The 22507-nt window shown below is 41.2% G+C and overlaps 1 protein-coding gene across 1 annotated transcript; it reads right to left on the bottom strand.

Annotated features, from left to right (window-relative positions):
- Positions 1-600: 600 nt before the first annotated feature.
- zgc:64106 (uncharacterized protein LOC393348 homolog) lies at positions 601-21908 on the bottom strand. Its single transcript, XM_017715068.2, has 6 exons — positions 21602-21908; positions 13631-13870; positions 11743-11832; positions 11437-11625; positions 4805-4914; positions 601-2071 (listed from the first exon to the last, which is right to left on the bottom strand). Exons 1-6 carry the CDS (start codon positions 21762-21764, stop codon positions 1892-1894), a joined length of 972 nt encoding a protein of 323 aa, XP_017570557.2. The 5' UTR covers positions 21765-21908; the 3' UTR covers positions 601-1891.
- Between the last annotated feature and the right edge of the window lie 599 nt (positions 21909-22507).

Here is a 22507-nt window from a genome sequence, read left to right as displayed (position 1 = left end):
GGTTATACTCCATGTACTAGTCCTAGTTTTAGTCATAATTACTATTCATAATGACCTATGTTAACTGATGGTTGCCAAGTGCACTGAGATCTATTGGGAGCGGTCTGGTCATCTCAGCACATGCAGAATGAATTGTAATGTCCATCCATCCATCCATTTTCTAAGCTGCTTCTCCCTCAGGGTCACGGGAGGTGGGGGGGGGTGCTTGAGCATATCCCTAATGTTTTTAGCCAAAAAAGTGTTTCACCTAATTCAGCTGGTGAGCTGATGGAATGTTCTGTATCAATAAATTTATATTTTTATTTAAATGTTTTGGATTTTTTTGGATAGTTTCTATATTTAAATTCAAATTAGATCTTTAATTTGAATAAACGTTTTGCAATTTAGATTAGCCTGTTGCCAACACCGCTATTATCTTGAACCATTTCTCTCTTAATCAATTTACTCAATGAATGTGTTTTACTTGGTAAATGTTCAGTCAATGAAAGCTTGTTAAGTAAAACATATATCTTCCTATTGGTCATAGCATAATTTACTTGCATACTGAGTGTGTCTTTCCACCTTGTTTAACCTACTATTCCATTCAATTTCCATTCCAAATGAAGGAAATCAAAGGAGTTTATTCCAAGAGTCAATTCCTCATAATAATCTCAATTTCAAAAACATAGAGAAGACAAAGAAGGACATTTGACAAAATAAAGAGTACAATATTAATTACATTCTTACCTTAGGAAAGAAATTTAGAGAGCTAATGCCAGCTACATTAACTTAGATGACTGATGAGGAATGTAAGTTGTACCTGATTCTCCTCTATCACCTCTTTCACTTGGGTAGATGTTTCAGCACAGGCAGCGTTGTTTCAAGGTAAGGCAATTTTTTGTTACCAACACTAGATTTTACTGTGTTTAAAGTAAAATAGAGTTGGATTATTGATGTGTGAGTTGAGAAAGGATGCATTTTTCACAAGACTACTAAGATGTGGATGCAGGAAAACCTGATTGTCTCGGTGTGGAATCGAGCCTGAAGCTTCCTTTCATGATTGACTCCCAGCCCTTAGACCTTAGAAGCTTAAAGTGAAATTATTTAACCTGTTAAAATCCCTGGCGTATTAAATATTATGGCTTATCATTAAGTAACAACATGAACTACGGTGTTATTCTTAGGCTAGAAGTATGTAGTAAAACTTTCTTCTGGCCATTTAAAGAGTTAGTGTAATTGTTGTGTGTGAGTCCAAAATACATAATAATTTTAAAATCAGATTTAAATGATTAAATTTGTTTATTTAATACCAAGTTCAGGGAATTATTTATGGTCTAATGATTTTAGTTACTGAGCTTAAATGGTTCAAGGCAATCCGTTTCACCAAATCATTGGAGTTTACTCATCAGGTTTTAGAGTGTACTCATGTGGAGAGAGCAAGGCCAATTACGCTGTTTTTGATGTCCAGCTACGTATGGCTGTATTATCACTGGGGATCAAATTGCAATCTCCTCATGGAAACCATCTCCCAACGACAGGGCCAGTACTTTATACAAATCAATCATTTAAGCTAAAATGATGATCACTAAAATTTCATGATTGTGACAGGCCCAGCTGGCTTTTTCAAATGTTATAGACAAGTGCACCAAAAATATACATAATAAATAAGACTCCTAAATAACAGTAGCCAAAGTAATGAAAAAAGAATTAATTTGCTCAAGATACACAAATATTATTAAACAGCATTTATAGCAGTTTATCATATTTCTGGCATTTTCTGGCATCACACAAACATTAAGCATTTGTAAAATCTTTGCAGAGATACACTAGAATTTCCAATCTTTCTTGGCAATTACGGGTGCTGTACTGTGCTATGGTGATGGATGAGCAGGTTTGCTGGTCCTCCAGTGGATTATAGCTTCGCTGTCAGCCTCTCACAATACTCGAAGGCTTTGGCCGCTACAGCAGGGTCTCTGGCCTCTGGAGCCGGGAGGACAAGGGAGCAGTCACTGTCAAAATATTTTCCTGTGATCCCCTCTGTCTCTTCTGCTACTGCACAGTATATTGCACTGCCCGCACCTTCTTCAGAGGACTGCAGGACAGAGATATGGACACAAACACACAACTTTGATTGTAGATGTTCAGAATATAAGTTGAGTATATGGTATACCTGCATATAAACAAAGCTATAATTGTGGTTTTATACAACTTTCAAGCACTAGAGCATAAAAATGTAGTTCCAGTGACTGTTGTTTGCCTTGTTCTGGTGTCCACAGCGATCAGGCAGGGTCTGTGAAAACTTTTTGATTAAACAATTCTACAGTGGTCTCCAAAAATATGCATAAACGTTTATAAACAGAACACAGAGACTGCCCAATGGCTTTTTAATCAAATACATACTAAAGATTTCTCAAAATTTCTGCATACTGAAATTGCGTAAGATGTAAACAAAGTCATTCAGAGCTGTTTGATGTGAAATGCTCCATTCTAGAGAACAGTTCACAGTCCTGGTGATTGGGACAAGATGTCTGAAGTGTTTCATGCCTCTAAAAGCTCCCTCACATAAATACTCTAATATAATCTAATGATTGAGGCATTGTTTTATGATAGTTTTGTGGGTTTGGCCTAAATTGCATTTTTAAAAATACATTCATGTGGAGAAGTACATGTAGTATATGAGGCAAAACAGTCCCCAAAGAAAGGTTTTCAGATTTAACACTATTTTACCATCATCAACTTAACACATAAATACACCAATTAGGCATAACATGATGACCACTACCTTGTTTCTACACTTGATGTCCATTTTATCAGCTCCACTTACTATATAGGTGCACTTTGTAGCTCTACAATTACAGAGTGTAGCCCATCTGTTTCTCTGATACTTTGTTAGCCCCCTGTTACCCTGTTCTTCAGTGGTCAGGACCTCCATGGACCCTCACAGAGCAGGTACTATTTGGGTGATGGATCATTCTCAGCATTGCAGTAACACTGACATGGTGTGTTGTGCTGATATGAGTGGATCAGACACAGCAGTGCTGCTGGAGTTTTTAAACACTGTGTCCACTCACTGTCTACTCTATTTGACACTCCTACCTTGTCAGTCCACCTTGGAGATGTAAAGTCAGAGACAATAGCTCATCTGCTGCTGCCCACCGGACGCTGTTGGCTGGATATTTTTGGTTGGTGGACTATTCTTAGTCCGTCAGTGACACTGAGGTGTTTAACAACTCCAGCAGGTCTCTAACACACCACCGCCACATCAGTGTTACTGCAGTAATGCTGTAATGATGAATCAACATTTGCATATAGATTGCATGAAACTACAGCTGCTTTTAAGTCTGTCTGTTTCTCTGTGGTGAAATACTCAACGATTTCACAAAAGGTTATTACATTAAATGGCCATCAGTACACTGCCTGATGCCTGAGACACTGTTTTATGATAGTTTCGAGAGATGGTTTTGAACCAATTCATGGTGAAGAGTTATGAGGCGAAATATTCCCCATGGAAAACATGCGCTTTCAGATTTGCTACTTCGTTTTTTTTGCCATAATCCACTTTGTAGGTTCACTGCTTTCTTTGGATAGTAAGTAAAAAGCTTTGTGTTGTAGCCACAGCGACCCCTGGACCCCCATTACCATCACTGTAAAGAATATCTGAGGCAGTACGTTTTTCTACAATGAACCATTTCACAATTATATTTCAAAGACTGAATTAGAAATGCAGATATTTTGAAAAACATAATGAACATGTGGATTTCCCATTTAAATGTACCACAGTGTCCCAAAGGAACTATGTTTCATTCTTCACTAAACACTTGGCTGTGGTGAGAAGGAATGATGTTGAATGATAAAGCTGACTTTAAAGTATACCGTAGTATCAAGTATACTGTAACTACCATGAAGCTAGTATGTAAAGCATGAGAGTGAGAATGGAAAATCTGGCTGGCAGACAGGTACAAGACTGAAATAGCATAAAGCTTCGTTTATTTTTTTAGTCATGAATGGATTGGTTTGCTTTAGATCACTCTGTTCTTGACGTCAGCCTCTAAATTGATGCAGTATGTGGAAAAAGCACTAAACTTATTTAGTGACTGTGGTGATCCTGCGTCTCCTTATTACTAAGGACTGTAGCATAGTCCCATCTGTTCCTTATACCATTCTGACATTCTTGCTCTTTGAGTCTACAAAGTCATGTGTCTTGGGAAACATTAATGTGCTTTCTGAGTTATTTATGCTGGTAACTACTCAATATGATGTAACAGTCCAAGGACAAATTCACACTATAATTTATGCTGTAATCGGATTAAGTTTTGTAACTATGTAACCTTGTCTTTCTCCTCCTCCAGAAGTGATCTAGGGCTTATAAACACCCTGTTTTTATATCCCTTTGTTTTTTTAAGATGGTTGGGGTTATCCTAAGCACTAATCCATGTTGACTGTTTGTTGTTATCCTGTTTTGACCATTGTCCAGATTATACCTGCAACATTTCAGAATCCTTTATCTGTCTTGAAAAAGCTAAAATGTTTTTTAGTTTCCTGTAATCTTGCGAATGATTTGAAGCATTTTATTTTGGATGAGATTAAAACATTATATGTATACAATATATATATATATATGTTTTACTGTTCTGAGAGAAAATTGATTCTACCTAATTGAAAACGTCGACTCCACTTTCAACTTTTAAACAGCAACTGCAAACTTTTAAACTGTGAGGACAAACTTTTTAACATCTATTCTACACTTTTGAACAGCGATTCCAAATGACTGGAAATTTATAATGACAATAAAGTAGAATAGAATTGACTAGTGGCTGGAACTTACCTTGAAGAAGAAAATTCCGATCGTGTTGAAGATCAATCGAACCAACCAGTTATAGTGTCTCATAACTTCTGTCATAACCACACCTGGATGCAGAGAGTTTGCTGTCACACCTGAAAGCGCACACACACACACACACACACACACACACACACACACACACACACACACACACGCACAAATAACACAAGCAAATGATAAGTAAAAACTAAGCAAACCTGGATCATTGCAAGGAACATCACACAAACAGTGAGTGTTGCACAAATGGTAACATCAGTGAGAAATGTATTGCCTCAGTCTTTTCAGTTGTCTGACAGTAATAATACATTCCTACATTAGTCTCTTTAAGAAGAAAGTGCTAAAGGAAAGCAGAAAGCTAGTGGCTTGTCAGTTACAGTTTTAGTGAGAAGCTGTAAATATTAAATAACTTGTTGTCTAACAAGATCCATATTTTCGCTGTTATTATATTTCATTTCAGCTTATGTCTACATATGTAGATAGAAATACTAGAAAATAAGATGCTTCATTCCAAATTTTACATTTTTGGAAACACCAAAAAGTTATTAAATGATCAATAATATACAGCAATAGTCTATTTATAGAAATGTATTGATAAGTTATCTGCCTGAAAGTTGGTCATCAATTTTCAAATATGAGACATTCTGCATGTAAATTTTATTATAAATTCATTCTAGTCATATGGACACATCTAATTTCTTATTTTTACACAGTGTTCTACCAGTTGGTTAAAATCTGTGCGGTTGTAGAGTTATAGCACGAATAAGCAGTACTTTTACTCAAGTGGAGGTCTAAAGGGAGGAACTTCTACTTTAACTGGAATATTATTTTACCTTGGGTATCTCTACTTTAACTCAAGTACATGATTTGTACACTTCGTCCACCACTGGTTTTATATGGTAGCTTGTTCCCCAATGGTGGAACAAGCTACCTTCCACTGTCAGAGCAGGGGCGTCCCTCGCTATTTTTAAGAAACTCCTGAAGACCGAGCTCTTCAGGGAGCACTTACTCTAATCGCCTCTTGCAATCTAACCACTACCAACCTCATCTCCTTCTTGCCCTCCTTCCCTTCTCTACCCCGCTTTTACCCTTTGGCCTCCTTTAAGGCCTGACTATGTTTGTTCTCATTATTTGTAAGTCGCTTTGGATAAAAGCGTCTGCTAAATGTAATGTAATGTAATGTAATGTAAAATATTAGATGATAACCTATCTTTTGCATGTTGAACAACTGATAAAGACATTAAAGTTAGGATTTTATTTTAGAAACAATTTTTGCTTTACTCAAATGTTGAAGCTATCTTTTTACCTATTTTAGATTACAGTGAATTTTTAAGGTATACTTCAATGTTACAATAACAACATTATTTATAATTCTGCATTATGATTTAAAACAGGTGCTAGATACTCAACTCATCACTGTGAACTTTATGAATTGGTTTGTTGACCTTCACTTTCAGTGTGAAAACAAATTAATTGTATATCTTTTGTCTAAAAGATGATTATTGGTCAGTTTCCTTTATGACTGGCTGCATTAATATCAAAAAATACGTCTTGGTACAATTTACATTCTAATAATTCAGCTGGATGTTCCGATAGTATGGACTGAATATGGCAAGGCAGCATTTAGTTACAGTGCATGGAATGATCTGTAAAAACATTTGAAATTGGGGCAATTCATTTTTGGTTTTAACACTGATTTGATTCTGTTGGCTGTGGTCGTGTTGTTTCTTTGTGGATTGTATTTTGTGCTGCCTTCTTGGCCAGGGCTCACTTGTAAAAGAGATTTTTTATGTGTTTATCATGGATCAATAAAGGTGAAAGAAAATAAATAAATAAACTCATTAAAAAGTTAAAGGAGAAAACATGAGCCTGTGAGTTACCAAAGGAAAAACAAAGAAAAAACAGTGCAGTCTGGTAAAGTCAGACTGTCTCAGCCAAACTTCCAGAGGAAAAGGTTTTGGAAATTTTACTCAAATAGATGGAGTTCCATCCATTTGTCCTACAAGCCAACTCATTTATTTTTCTTGTGTTTTATTCATTGACTGTGTACAACAAATCTACGAAGCTGCATTCAGCTTCTTAGTTGTGAGCTTCTTGTTCAAATTTTCCCATTCCACTGTAAATGGTACAGTAATTATGGAGAAATTGAGCAAGAAGGCCTGAAGCCAGGCAACATTTAAGGTGGAATGGGAAGCAAGAAGCTGATGAATAAGAGGCTGACTTCAGCCCTGTAACAAAGCTGGGATTTAATCAATGTCTGAAGAGAGGCTTTAAACAGAACATTTACATAGATCTATGGCACAGTAACGGAAACAGCCTGTTTATTCTAAATGATAAAGAGAGATAAAGAGAAAATGTCCTGGAAAAAGTGAATTGCGAATGTTTTTGGTGCACAAAACCACACAAATGTTATAAGTGCACCTCTGGGGAAAAGATAAAATAAAAAAATGTAAGACATGGGCCCTTTAAATATTCTGCTCCTGGGGTATTATGTCTGTTCTGATATATCAAACCTCAGAAAAACTCAATATCAATAGGCTAGAAACTAAGTAATACTGATGCCTATCATATATTGTGAAAATATCTTCAAAAATCATGATATTTTTGCTGTATCACCCAACTCAGCTATCTGTACTAGATGGGCTGAAGGTGCAAACCTTTTAATGAACTGAACTTAAAATGCTGCTTCATAAAAGGTTCATATTTCAGCTTAAGGAGTGTCCAACCTAATCTACGAAGGGACAGTGTGGCAGTGGGTTTTCAGTCCAAAATGCAGCAGCACACTTGATTCCTCTAGTTTACTCAGTATTTAACCACCAATCAGAAGTGCTCCTGCTTTGTTAGAAGGAACACCTGCTGCCACATCAGCATACTTTGTGGATAAGCCTGGGCACTCCTGTTCTACTCTATCTAGTTTCATTTGTTGGTGAACTAAACAGAAGCCCTGAGCAACTAAAAATGTGATTCAACAGGTTTGACTACTCTAACGATTTGTATCACTGACATCATAATTGTTTTGATGCTTCATTCTTTGCTAACTGTTCTTGTTTTCAACCAGTGAACCAGTATGTACTTGTTGAAATCAGATCAAATGATTCCTTCACTGTGAAAAATAAAGGCTCTGTATAGGTAAATTTTTCATGCATCAAAGTACAAACGATGTAAATGTTCCCTCAAAGGTACAGCAGTGATTTAAAGGTCCAATTGTGCACCATAAATAAGTTTTCCCAGTGGAAAAGTACATATATATATATATATATATATATATATATATATATATATATATATATTTGTACCTTTCATTACCTGATGTTTGTTCTGGAGACGAGAAGGGGTATGTGGAGTCAATACAACTTATCATTTCAATGAAATATATATAAATTCAATTTAAATATAATTTCTATGGAATATGGTGCAATTATACCAATCAAACCGTCAGGCGACTCAGAAGGGGAAAGCAGTGTGCCACTAGCACTGTATATAGTGGAGATGGTGTGCTGCTGACTTCGACTGAAGACGTCATTGGGCGGTGGAAGGAATACTTTGAGGACCTTCTCAATCCCACCGACATGTTCTCCAGTGAGGAGGCTGAGTCTGGGGACATGGGAATAGGCTTTTCCATTACTGAGGCCGAAGTCGCTAAGGTAGTTAAGAAGCTCCTTGGTGGCAAGGCTCCAGGGGTGGATGAGATCCGCCCTGAGTTCCTCAAGGCTCTGGATGTTGTGGGGCTGTCTTGGCTGACACGCCTTTTCAACATTGCGTGGACATCGGGGGCGGTGACACTGGATTGGCAGACTGGGGTGGTGGTGCCTCTTTTTAAAAAAGGGGACCGGAGGGTGTGTTCCAACTACAGGGGAATCACACTCCTCAGCCTCCCTGGTAAGGTCTATGCAGGGGTAATGGAGAAGAGAGTCTGGCTTATAGTCGAACCTCGGATCCAGGAGGAGCAGTACAGGTTCCGCCCTGGTCATGGAACACTGGACCAACTCTTCACCCTCTCCAGGATTCTGGAGGGTTCATGGGAGTTTGCCCAACCAGTCCACATGTGTTTTGTGGATCTGGAGAAGGCATTCGACTGTGTTCCCCGGGGTATTCTATGGGAGGTGCTTCAGGAGTACGGGGTACATGGCTCTTTGCTATGAGCCATTCAGGCCCTGTACAAACAAAGCTGGAGTTTGGTTCGCATAGCCGGCAGTAAGTCAGACTCGTTCCCAGTGAGAGTTGGACTCCGTCAGGGCTGCCCTTTGTCACCGATTCTATTCATAATTTTTATGGATAGAATTTCTAGGCGCAGTCAGGGGATGGAGGGTGTCCGGTTTGGTGACCCCAGGGTCACATTGCTGCTGTTTGCAGATGATGTGGTCCTATTGGGGACATCAGGCCACGAACTTCAGCTTTCGCTGGATCGGTTTGCAGCCGAGTGTGAAGCGGCTGGGATGAGAATCAGTACCTCTAAATCCGAGACCATGGTTCTCAGGCGGAAAAGGGTGGAGAGCCCTCTCTGGGTCGGGGATAGGCTCTTGCCTCAAGTGGAGGAGTTCAAGTATCTCGGGGGCTTGTTCATGAGTGATGGTACAAGGGAGCGGGAGATTGACAGGCGGATTGGTGCTGGGTCAGCAGTGATGCAGGCTCTTTACCGGTCTGTTGTGGTAAAGAAAGAGCTGAGCCATAAGGCAAGGCTCTTGATTTACCGGTTGATCTACGTTCCCACCCTCACCTATGGTCATGAGCTTTGGGTAATGGCCGAAAGAATAAGATCGCGAATACAAGCGGCCGAAATGAGTTTCCTCCGCAGGGTGTCTGGACTCTCCCTTAGAGATAGGGTGAGAAGTTCAGTCATCCGGAAGGGACTCAGAGTAGAGCCGCTGCTTCTTCACGTCGAGAGGAGCCAGCTAAGGTGGTTTGGGCATCTGGTTAGGATGCCTCCTGGACGCCTCCCTCGGGAGGTGTCACAGGCAAGTCCACCTGGGAGGAGACCCCGGGGAAGACCCAGGACACGCTAGCGTGACTATATCGCCCAGCTGGCCTGGGAGCGCCTCGGAATCCCCCTTGGAGAGCTGGTGGAAGTGGCTGGGGAAAGGGAGGTCTGGGCTTCATTGCTTAGGATGCTTCCCCCGCGACCTGAACCCCGGAGAAGCGGAAGATAATGGATGGATGGATGTATGGATGGATTTTTATTGAGTCTGTACATTCAAACCGATGCCTGGTAGGAGTGTGTAAAAATTTCCTGGAAAAAACTCTTGTTTAACTAGCCAAAATTATTATCAATATCATCTATAATACTAATAAAATATAATTGAAATAAAAAATGTTAAAAAAATACTAATCATTGATGCTAATCAAGGACAACAGTGTACTTTTTTACATGCACAATGTATATAAAATGCAGCTGTTCCATGTTCTGTTTAATGACACATGACATACTACCAAAAAATACAAAATGAGAAACACAGTGCAGTACAGACGCCTCTCATACACTGCAATAATACAGCTTTTAAATTAGCTAAATATCATAATTCTTAACTTGTAATGGCAGTTAATGTAACAAGTGTTTTTGGACTTTTTGAATGGTAACTAAATTTTTCAAGTTGTGTAAATAAGAAAATCAAAGACAACAAAAAAATAAACAAACAGAGCTATAAGGCTTTTGTAAAAAATTTTCAGAAAATGATCACATAACACAAACATATCTTCTACCATCTTAAAATACTGAGATCTTTTATTTATTTCATATTTAGTTTTTTCCTAATTTTAACACTATAAATTTCGGTCGGTAGGGGAGCAGTGCACTCAATTCTTGACCTCAGACTCTGCCGATGAGCAGCCATGAATGCTGAATGTGGTTGTTTTTATTGGCTTCTTAACAAAACAAACTTATGAATTAGAGATTGCTGCATGTAACTGATGAGTACATGAACTGATTTATCATTGAGATAAAACCTCAAATCACACGTCATTAAAGATGACCAAACCTGTTCTCTTTATATGCAGGTTTGCTGAATAAGGGCCCTTTCTTTAGCACTGAAACACATTTTGTGCTGTGTCTGCGCTCGTATGTACACTTTTACTTTATGTGTGTCAGATAGAAATCTTGGGAATGTTCTTCAGCCAGTTATTCAACTTTGTTTGGTTTCCTCCCGGTTCTGCCCCCTTGTTTCTTGACTCCGCCCTTTATTGTTCCCACCTGTTTTCCACCTGTGTCTTGTGAACGCTCATTGTCCCTGTTTGTTTTTGAGTCCTATGTTTTCCCTAGTCTAGTGCTGGTCTTTCTATAGTTTGAAGCTGTCTGAAGTGTTTTGTATTGTTTGATGTGTTGTATGATTTTCCAGCCCCCGTTGTTTGTGTAACCTGTTCATTTTTGTCATGTCTGTCCCTCCTGTTATCCGTGTTGGCTCTTTGACCCTGATTATGGATTTGCCCTTAATAAATCTCACTTTTCTTCGCATATGCATCCGTCATCGCTCTCCACCGTTACAAGTGGAGAAAATTTGAGATTTTGCTGATTTTTTACGTGTTCTTTAGTGACCATTGTAAGTGAGACTCGGTTTAAAAGCATTACACAATTTTACAAATGTCTTACTAATTTTTTATGTTTGCTGATTGCAGTATTGCTCTACCTGTTCCCTGCAGCCTGCGTGCCAGCTCATTGGTCCAGATGATATTGTGGAGCTTGGTGTGATTGTACACACTGTCCATCCTATAGGTCAAGTTATCACCGTGGAAATGAGATAAGTCCACTTTTCCTCTCCAGTGGTTTACAGAGGAAATGTTCACAATGCGGGCCGGAGCTGATTTCTTCAGGAGGTCTGATTAGAGGCAAAGGAAAATGGTCAAAAATACATCAAAGAAATCATCAGATATGCTGCAGTGCATTCCTGAGCTGAATGGAGCTGAATTGAGGTCACAGGAAGGTGATGTCTGACCTAGAAGCAGATTAGTGAGCAGGAAAGGCCCGATGTGATTGGTAGCAAAGGACACTTCCAGTCCGTCTGGGGTGATTCCTCTGGGCAGGCCTGCACACAAGGTCAGTGTTTTTACAGGTACACACACAAAATATGTAAGGAAACATAAAGAGAGAGAGGTGTTGCTGCATAGATCACCTGCCAAAGTTTCTTCGCCTCTGGTCAAATTACATGTTTTGTTGATATACTAGCACATGCTTTACATAGAACATACTTCCACACATTTTAATTCCTATTTATTTGCCGAATTTCACAAAAAAAAGAAAATAAAACAAAAACATTAAACGTGGCTTGTGCAAAAGTTATGGCATACTATATTCTTTGTGCTTCATTTTTTTTTCCAAAATGCTAAACCCCATAAATAAATAGAATGTGTACATAAAAATCTGCAAAAACATACTATTTAAAAGTTCCCTGCGGAGCAGACATTTACTTATTTTCACTCAGATAAAAACACCTGCAATCTGAATGGGGAGTTTAAACTTTTGCATATGACTGTTGGTTGATAGCAGGGACTGACTGATGTGATTTTCAACAATTTTACCAATTTTGATAACTGAATATATTGACTGATAAAAATGTATATGCTTTCATGATTAATGTAATTCTGTGAACTGTGAATTGTAAAATAGAATTGTCGGTTCTAGTAAACATTGGACAACCACAACCTCTAAAGTACTATAAGTATTGTAGTATTGGGGGTTGAGCTTCCCTGCATTCTCATCATTTTTGTTGTTTTCTGCTAATTAGCTCTTCGTACTGTTAATTAACCTTCATGCTCAAGGTTAGGTTTGAATACATCATTACTTTGATCAAACAAAACAATCGTGTGTGCTTATAAATCAGAATGGCACTGTAAATGAAGTCATGCACTAGTCCAGAAAAAAATATCAGCGTGCACATGCATGCACCATGTCTCCTCTGGTGGCAGAGTGAAATGAGATTAAGGCGCCATCACTAAATTCTCAGAATGGATTACTGGTGAGACGCTCAGTTTAACAGGGTTAACCATGATGTTCAAGTGTTCTTGTTGACTAGTTTAGCCTGTATGGCTGTGACATTAGAACAGCTGATGACTGCCAGCCTAGTAGTCTTGGTAGAGTTAATATGAACAGAAAGCCACTCATATCCTCCAAATGAGCAACTGTAATATTAGAGGTTTGTTCTTAAGTATGAACTAAGCAGCTACTGGTGCTTTATCTGTGAAAGTTTAGCTGATATTGATAAATTAATGGAAATATACAAGGAATTGTTCAAACTTTCTATGTAAATATAGTCATTCAGAGTGGTTTAATGTGGTTTAATGGTAGACAAACATACCAGCTCAGAGTTCTTTACAGTGTTGGTGACAGGAACCTGGTGTCATGATATAGCCATTTTGTCTAATATTATCTAATATTACAAGTGAACCTACACATGTCATCTCATTTTTTGCTTGTAATATTGCTAGTGATATTATAGTGGTCATGCTTTCTTTGAAGACGTCTTCTTTCCTCTCTCCACCATGACTATATGTTTTAGACACAGTTACTGTCTAAATTATTGCAAAACAACGTCACTTTGTGTAATAACTTTTTGTGGTGTACCTTTTAGAGGCATTGAATAGTTAGAAAGTCTGGTTTCAATCATTATCACTGTGAACTCAATAGGTCATTAACAGAGTCAGTAGGTTTCTCAACAGTGTCACATTTCACATTGAACCACTCTGAGCGACTAATGCAGAAATTTTGAAAAATGAGTGGACTGCCACTACCAGTCGATTTGATTGGCCAATCAACCTGTTCAGTTGGGCCCTAGTAGATTGTAGATAGTAGATAGTAGACTGACTGATTGAAACATAGACTAATACCTGAAGCCGCAGCATTATTGACGAGTATGTGGAGCTCCTTCTCCTCCTGTAGGATTTGAGCTGCGAATTTGCGGACAGATTCGAGGGAGGATGTATCAATCAGCCGCAGGTGAACGTTTTGGTTGCCGCTACACTGGCGAATGTCCTGCAGTGCTGCTGTCCCACGAGCCTCATTTCTGCAGGCCAGAATCACCCGTGCCCCACGCCGTGCAAAGTCCAAGGCTATGAACTTTCCTATCCCTGTAAGAGAGATATAAACAGAGAGATAAAGGGAAAACTGTACTCACTTATGTTGCCGGTGGTTTAGACATTAATGGCTGTATATTGAGTTATTTTGAGGGAAGAATAAATTTACACTGTTATATAAGCTGCACACAGACTACTTTTCATTGTATCAAAGTGTCATTTTGTCAGTGTTGTCCCATGAAAAGATATACTTAAATATTTGCAAAAATGTGAGGGGTGAATTCACTTTTGTGATACACTGTAAACAGCATAGCAGAGTGTGAACAACAGATTGACAGTTGAAAATACAGGATCACCTTAGTTTGAAAAGAGCGAACCTGCACTATAAAGCTGTGATTAAATATGTTTAGATGTCCACTTTACCTACGTTAGTGGTCCGACATATATAGTACTGTATATAGTCAGAGAGCATCCTTCAGTTATTTAACCCCTTAAAATCCCAGGCTTATTACATACCAATGCTCATTATTAATTAACTACATAGATAACAATGAACACTGACTGAGTCATTATTCTTAGATTATAGAAGTGTGAAGTAAAACTTTGGACCCTGAACTTTGGAAAACAGTGGACCCTGACCATCTAAAGTTAACTCTTTAAATCCCTGGCTCATTACGTACTCATTCTTATTGTTCTGTAACAACAGGAACTTCATTGCAAACTGGCCGAGCTATTCGTAGGTTATAGACGGGTAATAAAACTTTTGGGCCCTGGCCATTTAAGGGGTTAGCATCCAGTCAAAATCACCATTACATATAAGTAATTCCAGGAGATATTATTTGCAGGAGATATTACTTAATATATTGTACAGGAGATAATTTATTTGCATAACAAAGGGGCAAACAAATAGTTTAAACACGATTTTAAAAGCAAGAAACTGAAATTCAAAAATATTTTTTAAAAATTGGACTCTGAGCAAAAATTGGACTCTGAGCAACCATGCAAGACCAGGCAGACCACCAAAACTGGGACCATCAGATAAACAGTTCTTTCTGAGAGACAGGAGAAAATCAAGTGCCAATCTTGCTCCAGATCTAAAGAAAAATCACAGGTGTTTCTGTTCATCCTTCCATTGTGGGAAGGCAACTCAACGCTATGGCTCTGTAAGGAATGTGTAGCTGTCAAGAAGCCTTTACTGAGAAAAAGAAACAGAAGAAAACTTGCAAATCAAACCATTAAGCTGCTGGTGCTCTCGGAACAATGGACTGACCATCTGAGGGCCCAGAAAAAAATTAAGGGTGGTCTCTGACCTCTGCATAGTTCTGTAGTTATAGAGAAAATACAGACTGTAGCATATCTACAGATCATGTCTTCTATGCTATTCATCAGTTTTCTGTTTCTGACCACAGCACTGCTGTTGACATGGGTAGTGGACCATTTTCAGCCCAGCAGGGACAGTGACATTGTAACGGAGAGCGAGGAGGCGGATACATGTGCTGAGATAAGTGAGATTTATTAAGGGCAAATCCAGGCTCATAGTTGTAACAGTCCAGGTTCAGAGATCCAACACGGATTGATCGGGGGACAGACATGACAGACACCAGAATCCAAGAAGCACAACAGTACAAAGACTACAACTACAACACAACCAAAATACATCAAACAAAGACCAGCGAAGACAAGGGGCAAACACAGGGCTTAAATACACATGGAAAACGAGGGACAGGTGGAAAACAGGTGGAGATAATCAGGGGCGGAGTCATGAAATGAGGGGGCTAAACCAAAACAAACACACATGGGCTAATCCAAAACATGAACACATGGACAGGACTGGGAGGGGCCAATCGTGACAGACATCAAACCAAATTTATTTGTCTGGCATATTTTACAACGGATGTTGCCACAAATCAGCTTCACAGAATTCCAGAAAAGACAAGACAAAACAGCTGCACAACTTTGGGCTATAGCCTCCAATTGTACACCAGCAAGGTAGAGCTACAAGGGTGGTGTTTCCAATAAAATGGCCAGTCATTGCACACACAGTTATGCACATATTAATTGTGCAATATATTTATAATTATACTGATTACAAAAATATGATTTCAAATGATTTATTTAGTGAGTCATTCTTCATAAGTCCTTCCTTTTCTTCTTGCTTTTGAGTCTCATCCCTGAACTGTCTACCTTTTCCATAAACTCTTTCAGTAAATTCAGAAAGCCATGCTTTGCAGCATGTGGTTGATTTGCACACTGAATAATCATCAGTGCCCATTAGTGTTTTCAGTTGGAGGTGATTTGTGTTACTTTTAACACCCAATGTGTTGAAATATTTCTACATCATGGATGATACATTTAGTGTTACTGTTGATACAGAATCTGTTCAATCAGAAAACAGTATGTAAAACAGTATAAAAAGTGTTAAAATGTTAAACGAGTCGTGATGTTATTTAATCCATCACTCTTTTTAGAATGTAGGCTGACAAACAACGGAGAATAAGTTACATGTCTTACCACTCTGGATCTGGACATGGGTCACTAAACCATAACAGGTGCAGAGAAACCCCACAGTGAAGCCAAACGATACAATGGCTTTTACAATACAGTTAACTGTAGATCTTATGTGGATATTCACTATATGGACAAAGGTATTGGCACATCTACACATTACACCTATGGGAGATTTCGTTACATCCCATTCTAAATCCATAGGCAATAAAATGGAGTTGCTCTCCCCAATGTAGCTTGTTACGTGTGGGCGCCTTGTGCGTGCTCTCTCTCCATCTCTCTCTTTCGTGCTCCCTCGTTAGCCCTTTTCTCTCCTCTTTTCTGCACCTGTCGGTCTGTCTTTCACCTTATAGGTGGATCGGGGTGTCATTCGTCATCCTCGTCGCGCTCGTCGCTTCCTGGCCAATCAGAGGGTGCGTCCGGAACTTTTGTTTGCGCGTCACACTGCTTTTCTTTGCGTCTCGCATTTTACGTTCATCATTTTTTTTCGCGCTTCTCTCTTTTCTTTGCTCCGGTTTTACCCTCTGTGTGGGGGCGGGGAAAGAGGCGTGGCCAATGGCGAAAGGCGTGCCGTGAACGTTCCGCGTCATCAGTTGGAGCCACCGCCACACAGCGCGGCAATTCGGTTTACTGGTATCCTGGCAGACGGTCGCCCCGCTGGTCCACAGCTATATACACTTTATAGATGGATGGTAATAATCGACCTGTGCTAGGCATGGTTGAGAAGGAGGAGGAGGAACAGGAGAAGGAGGAGGGGGTGGGAGGGGTTGTCTCGGTTGCTGGACCTGACCTACCTGTTGACTTAAGCTTTGGGTCAGCAAATGTATAAGAGTCTGAGTGGCCGGAGTGACATCAGGATACTCTCTGCTAAATATAAAGTGGCCTTTAACAGTGTATTATACAGAGTAAGGTTAGCCCAGCTAGCTCCATGACTAACAACCGACTACCTCCACATGCACGGCCTAAATGATGGTTCCTAAACTAAAAGTCTTCATTTAACATTTCATGAAGACGTAAAAGCAGCTGCCACCAGCCCAGCCCACTGCTCAAACTAACTGAAGTTAGCTCGTAATTAACCTACTGGAGTTCATTAGCTTACTTTACCGTTTACCAAGATAATATGTTTAAAGAAATACGGGTTGGGATCCAGCGGTGGACGCCGTGGGAACCATTTGGCAATATAGTGGAACTGTCCATCCATCCATCCATCATCTTCCGCTTCTCCGGGATTCGGGTCGCGGGGGCAGCATCCTGAGCAATGAAGCCCAGACCTCCCTTTCCCCAGCCACTTCCACTAGCTCCCTGGGAGGGATTCCGAGGCGCTCCCAGGCCAGCTGGGCGATATAGTCACGCCAGCGTGTCCTGGGTCTTCCCCGGGGTCTCCTCCCCGGTGGACTTGCCTGTGACACCTCCCAAGGGAGGCGTCCAGGAGGCATCCTAACAAGATGCCCGAACCACCTCAACTGGCTCCTCTCGACGTGAAGAAGCAGCGGCTCTACTCCGAGTCCCTCCCGGATGACCGAACTTCTCACCCTATCTCTAAGGGAGAGTCCAGCCACCCTGCGGAGGAAACTCATTTCAGCCGCTTGTATTCGCGATCTCGTTCTTTCGGTCATTACCCAAAGCTCATGACCATAGGTGAGGGTGGGAACATAGATCGACCAGTAAATCAAGAGCCTTGCCTTATGGCTCAGCTCTTTCTTTACCACAACAGACCGGTAAAGAGCCCGCATCACTGCTGACCCAGCACCAATCCGCCTGTCAAACTCCCGCTCCCTTGTACCATCACTCGTGAACAAGACCCCGAGATACTTAAACTCCTCCACTTGAGGCAAGAGCTCATCCCCGACCCAGAGAGGGCTCTCCACCCTTTCCCGCGTGAGAACCATGGCCTCGGATTTGGAGGTACTGATCCTCATCCCGGCCGCTTCACACTCGGCTGCAAACCGATCCAGTGAAAGCTGAAGTTCACGGCCTGATGTCCCCAATAGGACCACATCATCTGCAAACAGCAGCGATGTGACCCTGAGGTCACCAAACCGGACACCCTCCATCCCCTGACTGCGCCTAGACGGTGACAAAGGGCAGCCCTGACGGAGTCCAACTCTCACTGGGAAAAAGTCTGACTTACTGCCGACCATGCGAACCAAGCTCCTGCTTTGTTTGTACAGGGCCTGAATGGCTCGTAGCAAAGAGCCATGTACCCCGTACTCCCGAAGCACCTCCCACAGAATACCCTGGGGAACACAGTCGAATGCCTTCTCCAAATCCACAAAGCACATGTGGACTGGTTGGGCAAACTCCCATGAACCCTCGAGAATCCTGGAGAGGGAAAAGAGTTGGTCCAGTGTTCCACGACCAGGGCGGAAACCGCACTGCTCCTCCTGAATCCGAGGTTCGACTATAAGCCGGACTCTCTTCTCCAGTACCCTTGCATAGACCTTACCAGGGAGGCTGAGGAGTGTGATTCCCCTGTAGTTGGAACACACCCTCCGGTCCCCCTTTTTAAAAAGAGGCACCACCACCCCAGTCTGCCAATCAAGTGGCACCACCCCCGATGTCCACGCAATGTTGAAAAGGCGTGTCAGCCAAGACAGCCCCACAACATCCAGAGCCTTGAGGAACTCGGGACGGATCTCATCCACCCCTGCAGCCCTGCCGCCAAGGAGCTTTTTAACTACCTTAGCGACTTCGGCCTCAGTAATGGACAAGCCTATTCCCGTGTCCCCAGACTCTGCCTCCTCACTGGAGAACGTGTTGGTGGGATTGAGAAGGTCCTCAAAGTATTCCTTCCACCGCCCAATGACGTCTTCAGTCGAAGTCAGCAGCACACCATCTCCACTATATACAGTGCTAGTGGCACACTGCTTTCCCCTTCTGAGTCGCCTGACGGTTTGCCAGAATCTTTTCGGAGCCGACTTAAAGTCACTTTCCAAGGCCTCACCGAACTCTTCCCACACCCGGGTTTTTGCCTTGGCAACGACTGAAGCCGCAGATCGCTTGGCCTGTCGATACCTGCCAGCTGCCTCTGGTCTCCTACAGGCCAACCATGTCCGGTAGGATTCCTTCTTCAGCTTGACGGCATCTCTCACCTGGGGTGTCCACCACCGGGTTCGAGGATTACCGCCCCGACAGGCACCAACTACCTTGCGACCACAGCTACAGTCAGCCGCTTCAACAATGGAGGAGCGGAACATGGCCCATTCTGAGTCAATGTCCCCCACCTCCCCCGTTATCTGGTCAAAGTTCTGACGGAGGTGTGAGTTGAAGATCAATCTGACAGGTTCTTCTGCCAGACGTTCCCAGCAAACCCTCACTATACGTTTGGGTTTGCCTGGTCTGACTGGCATCTTCCCCCACCACCTGATCCAACTCACCACCAGGTGGTGATCAGTTGACAGCTCAGCTCCTCTCTTTACCCGAGTGTCCAGTACACATGGCCACAGGTCCGCTGACACGACTACAAAGTCAATCATTGAACTGCGGCCTAGGGTGTCCTGGTGCCATGTGCACTTATGGACATCCTTGTGTTCAAACATGGTGTTCGTTATGGACAAACTGTGGTTTGCACAGAAGTCCAAAAACTGAACACCACTCGGGTTCAGATCAGAGAGGCCATTCCTCCCAATCACACCCCTCCAGGTCTTACTGTCTTTGCCCACGTGAGCGTTGAAGTCCCCCAGTAGGACAGACCCGTTCCCCAACCCGAAGGCGTAGGGAAGCTACCCTCTCGTCCACCGGGGAAAACCCCAACATACAGGCGCCGAGTCGAGGGGCTATGAGAAAGCCCACACCTGCCCGCCGCCTCTCACCATGGGCAACTCCAGAAAAGAAAAAAGTCCAGCCCCTCTCAAGGAGATTGGACCCAGAGCCCAAGCTGTGTGTTGAGGTGAGCACCATATTGTTTTCTCAAACAATTCTCAAGCAAACAAGTACTGCAAAAGTATGAGCAATAGTATGAATAAAAGCAAAGCAGTCGCTGTCACTATCAGGACACAATGAAACTAAACCCAAAGCTTGGAATAAAATGTGAAGGACTAAAATGAAAACATGGAAAAATGACAAATGCATCCAAATTGTACTTGAGTGGACAGACAGCAGAATAAATTTAGCTCCTCAAGTCTACACTTGAACTACACTGAACTTAAAACTTTATTGCAGTGAGCTGACTTACTTCTTTAGACACCAAAACATTTTTAAAGTGCAGTACAGTATGTATTTTCATGTGCTATTCTCAATAATGCACATTTGATTTATACACAGAGTTAACTTTGTGTATTTAAGAGCAGGCTCTTAATATACTTCATCACCAGTGCTGTGGACCAGTGGGAATGGCCTAATTGTAAGCAAAACTTAAAGCATTAAAGAGGACTTTCCCTTGCTTTTCAAAGTTGTTGCATTAATACATTCCATAAGCTGTACACCCAAGTCACTTAGAGTGGAACACATTATTGTGAAGAAGCTTAGTCAGAACTTTTCACAGTGTTGGTGATATAAACCAGATGTCTGCAGGCTTTAATGCCTCGCGAAGCTCCCTCACAGAAAGCTATATGTTTCATTATGTTTTTGAGATTAGGTTTTGGCACAAAATGTATTTATGATCCCCCTGGTTCCGATCACCAAGCTGTAAAGAAATGAATCCTTAAAGGGGAACTCCACTATTTTTTTATTTCTGCATAATTAAACAATCAACTTAGAATTGATCACAGTGGTGGTGATAGGAACCAGACGTCTGAGAAGTTTAATGCCTTTAAAAGCTCCCTCACGAAGAGTTATTACATAAAATGCTTATGAATACACTGCCTGATGTCTGAGACATTGTTTTATGGTGCTTCTGTGATAAAGGTTTGGTCTACAATGCATTTCAATCAACTGATTTGAATCAATTCATGGTGGAGGAGTAAATGAAGGGTGTTCTGAGGCAAATAAGTTCCCAAACAAAACTTGTTTTTTCAGATTAAAGGTTCGCTGATGGTTTTGAAAAGTAAATAAATTGGCTTTATCTGCATTACAGACGTGAGACTCCTGATTCCTATCCAGAGCACTGCAAAGACAAGCTCCCCTACAAAGCCTCACTTTATATGAAACCACTCAGAATGACTTCTGCTTACACCACAAGGACTGAATGACTTTGCACTTTAATACATAAATACATGTTCTGAAAATCATTAATTATTCATTATATTATATAATTATAATAATAAATGATATTAATTATTAAATCACAGTCATGCACATTAAGGGCTTACAGACGTTTAAAGGCGCTAATGGTGACTGTACCTGTGTTCGCTCCGGTCACGATCGCCGTTTTGCCCGTGAGCTTAACAGGACACGCGCGCGGGACCCAGCTGCTTCTCCGCTGCGCGCGCGTCACCAAGGCCAGAAACATGGTGCAGACGAACCACAGCGGGTGAGAGAAGAGATCCGTGTAGTGAAACGGCATGTGGACAGCGGTCAGTTCCAGCTCACAGCGCTGCGGGGTTTCAGTCAGTGACGGGTAAAGGCGGTGGAGACGAATAGGTGCGCGCGAGCACTCGCTCCAGCACACTCCGGTTGAGCTCTTCCAGCGCGCTCCTCTGGCCGTGGTGGCTGTGGGCAGGGCTTTTAATCTACAGCAACGCACAGACTTTGCCTGGACCGCCCCCAGCTCACCGCCCCCATGAAACGCGACATTAATTAACCACAGCTTTGCTTCAGTGTGTTACTCTGTTTTCCTGTGAGCCAGACTGTGATTACTCCACGTTGATCTGATACTCTGTAAAAGCCGTTTTTTTTAAACGCCAGCTGCCCTTTGCACTGTTAACGTTTCATGACGAGTAAAATGAGTAAAAATGATATAAAATTTCTTACACTCACAGAAATATTTAACCCTTTTAAGATTTATGTCATTTTATTACATGACAAATTCCCATTTAGTTTTTTTTAAAGATAATTTTAACACAAACCTATCAAATAGACGTTACATGATGCATATTCATTTGTAGTATAATAAATAAAGCCTATTTATTTTGCATAATGCATAATCCCCAGGTTTATGTATTCAGTATTAATAAAGTATAATTACTCTAAATTAATAATGAGTGTATTTATTTAAAATACATAAAGTATATTGTTTGAATTGCATAATAATCAGGTTCCCTCTACAAAATAAATTGTATATATTTATTTGAATTACATGTAATTTAT

The sequence above is a fragment of the Pygocentrus nattereri genome, chromosome 16, assembly GCF_015220715.1.
Source record: "Pygocentrus nattereri isolate fPygNat1 chromosome 16, fPygNat1.pri, whole genome shotgun sequence".
In the NCBI taxonomy this organism is placed as follows: domain Eukaryota; kingdom Metazoa; phylum Chordata; class Actinopteri; order Characiformes; family Serrasalmidae; genus Pygocentrus; species Pygocentrus nattereri.
Note: the sequence above shows the minus strand (reverse complement) of the source record. Positions and strands in the feature narration are given on the sequence as shown.

Coding starts and splice junctions, on each gene's coding strand:
- zgc:64106 (XM_017715068.2), bottom strand. CDS start 21,764: ATGCCGTTTCACTACACGGATCTCTTCTCTCACCCGCTGTGGTTCGTC. Junction 11,833..13,630: donor CAATAATGCTGCGGCTTCAG/GTATTAGTCTAT, acceptor CCTTGTGTGCAG/GCCTGCCCAGAGGAATCACC. Junction 4,915..11,436: donor ACGCAGGCTGCAGGGAACAG/GTAGAGCAATAC, acceptor GTGCGCTTTCAG/GTGTGACAGCAAACTCTCTG.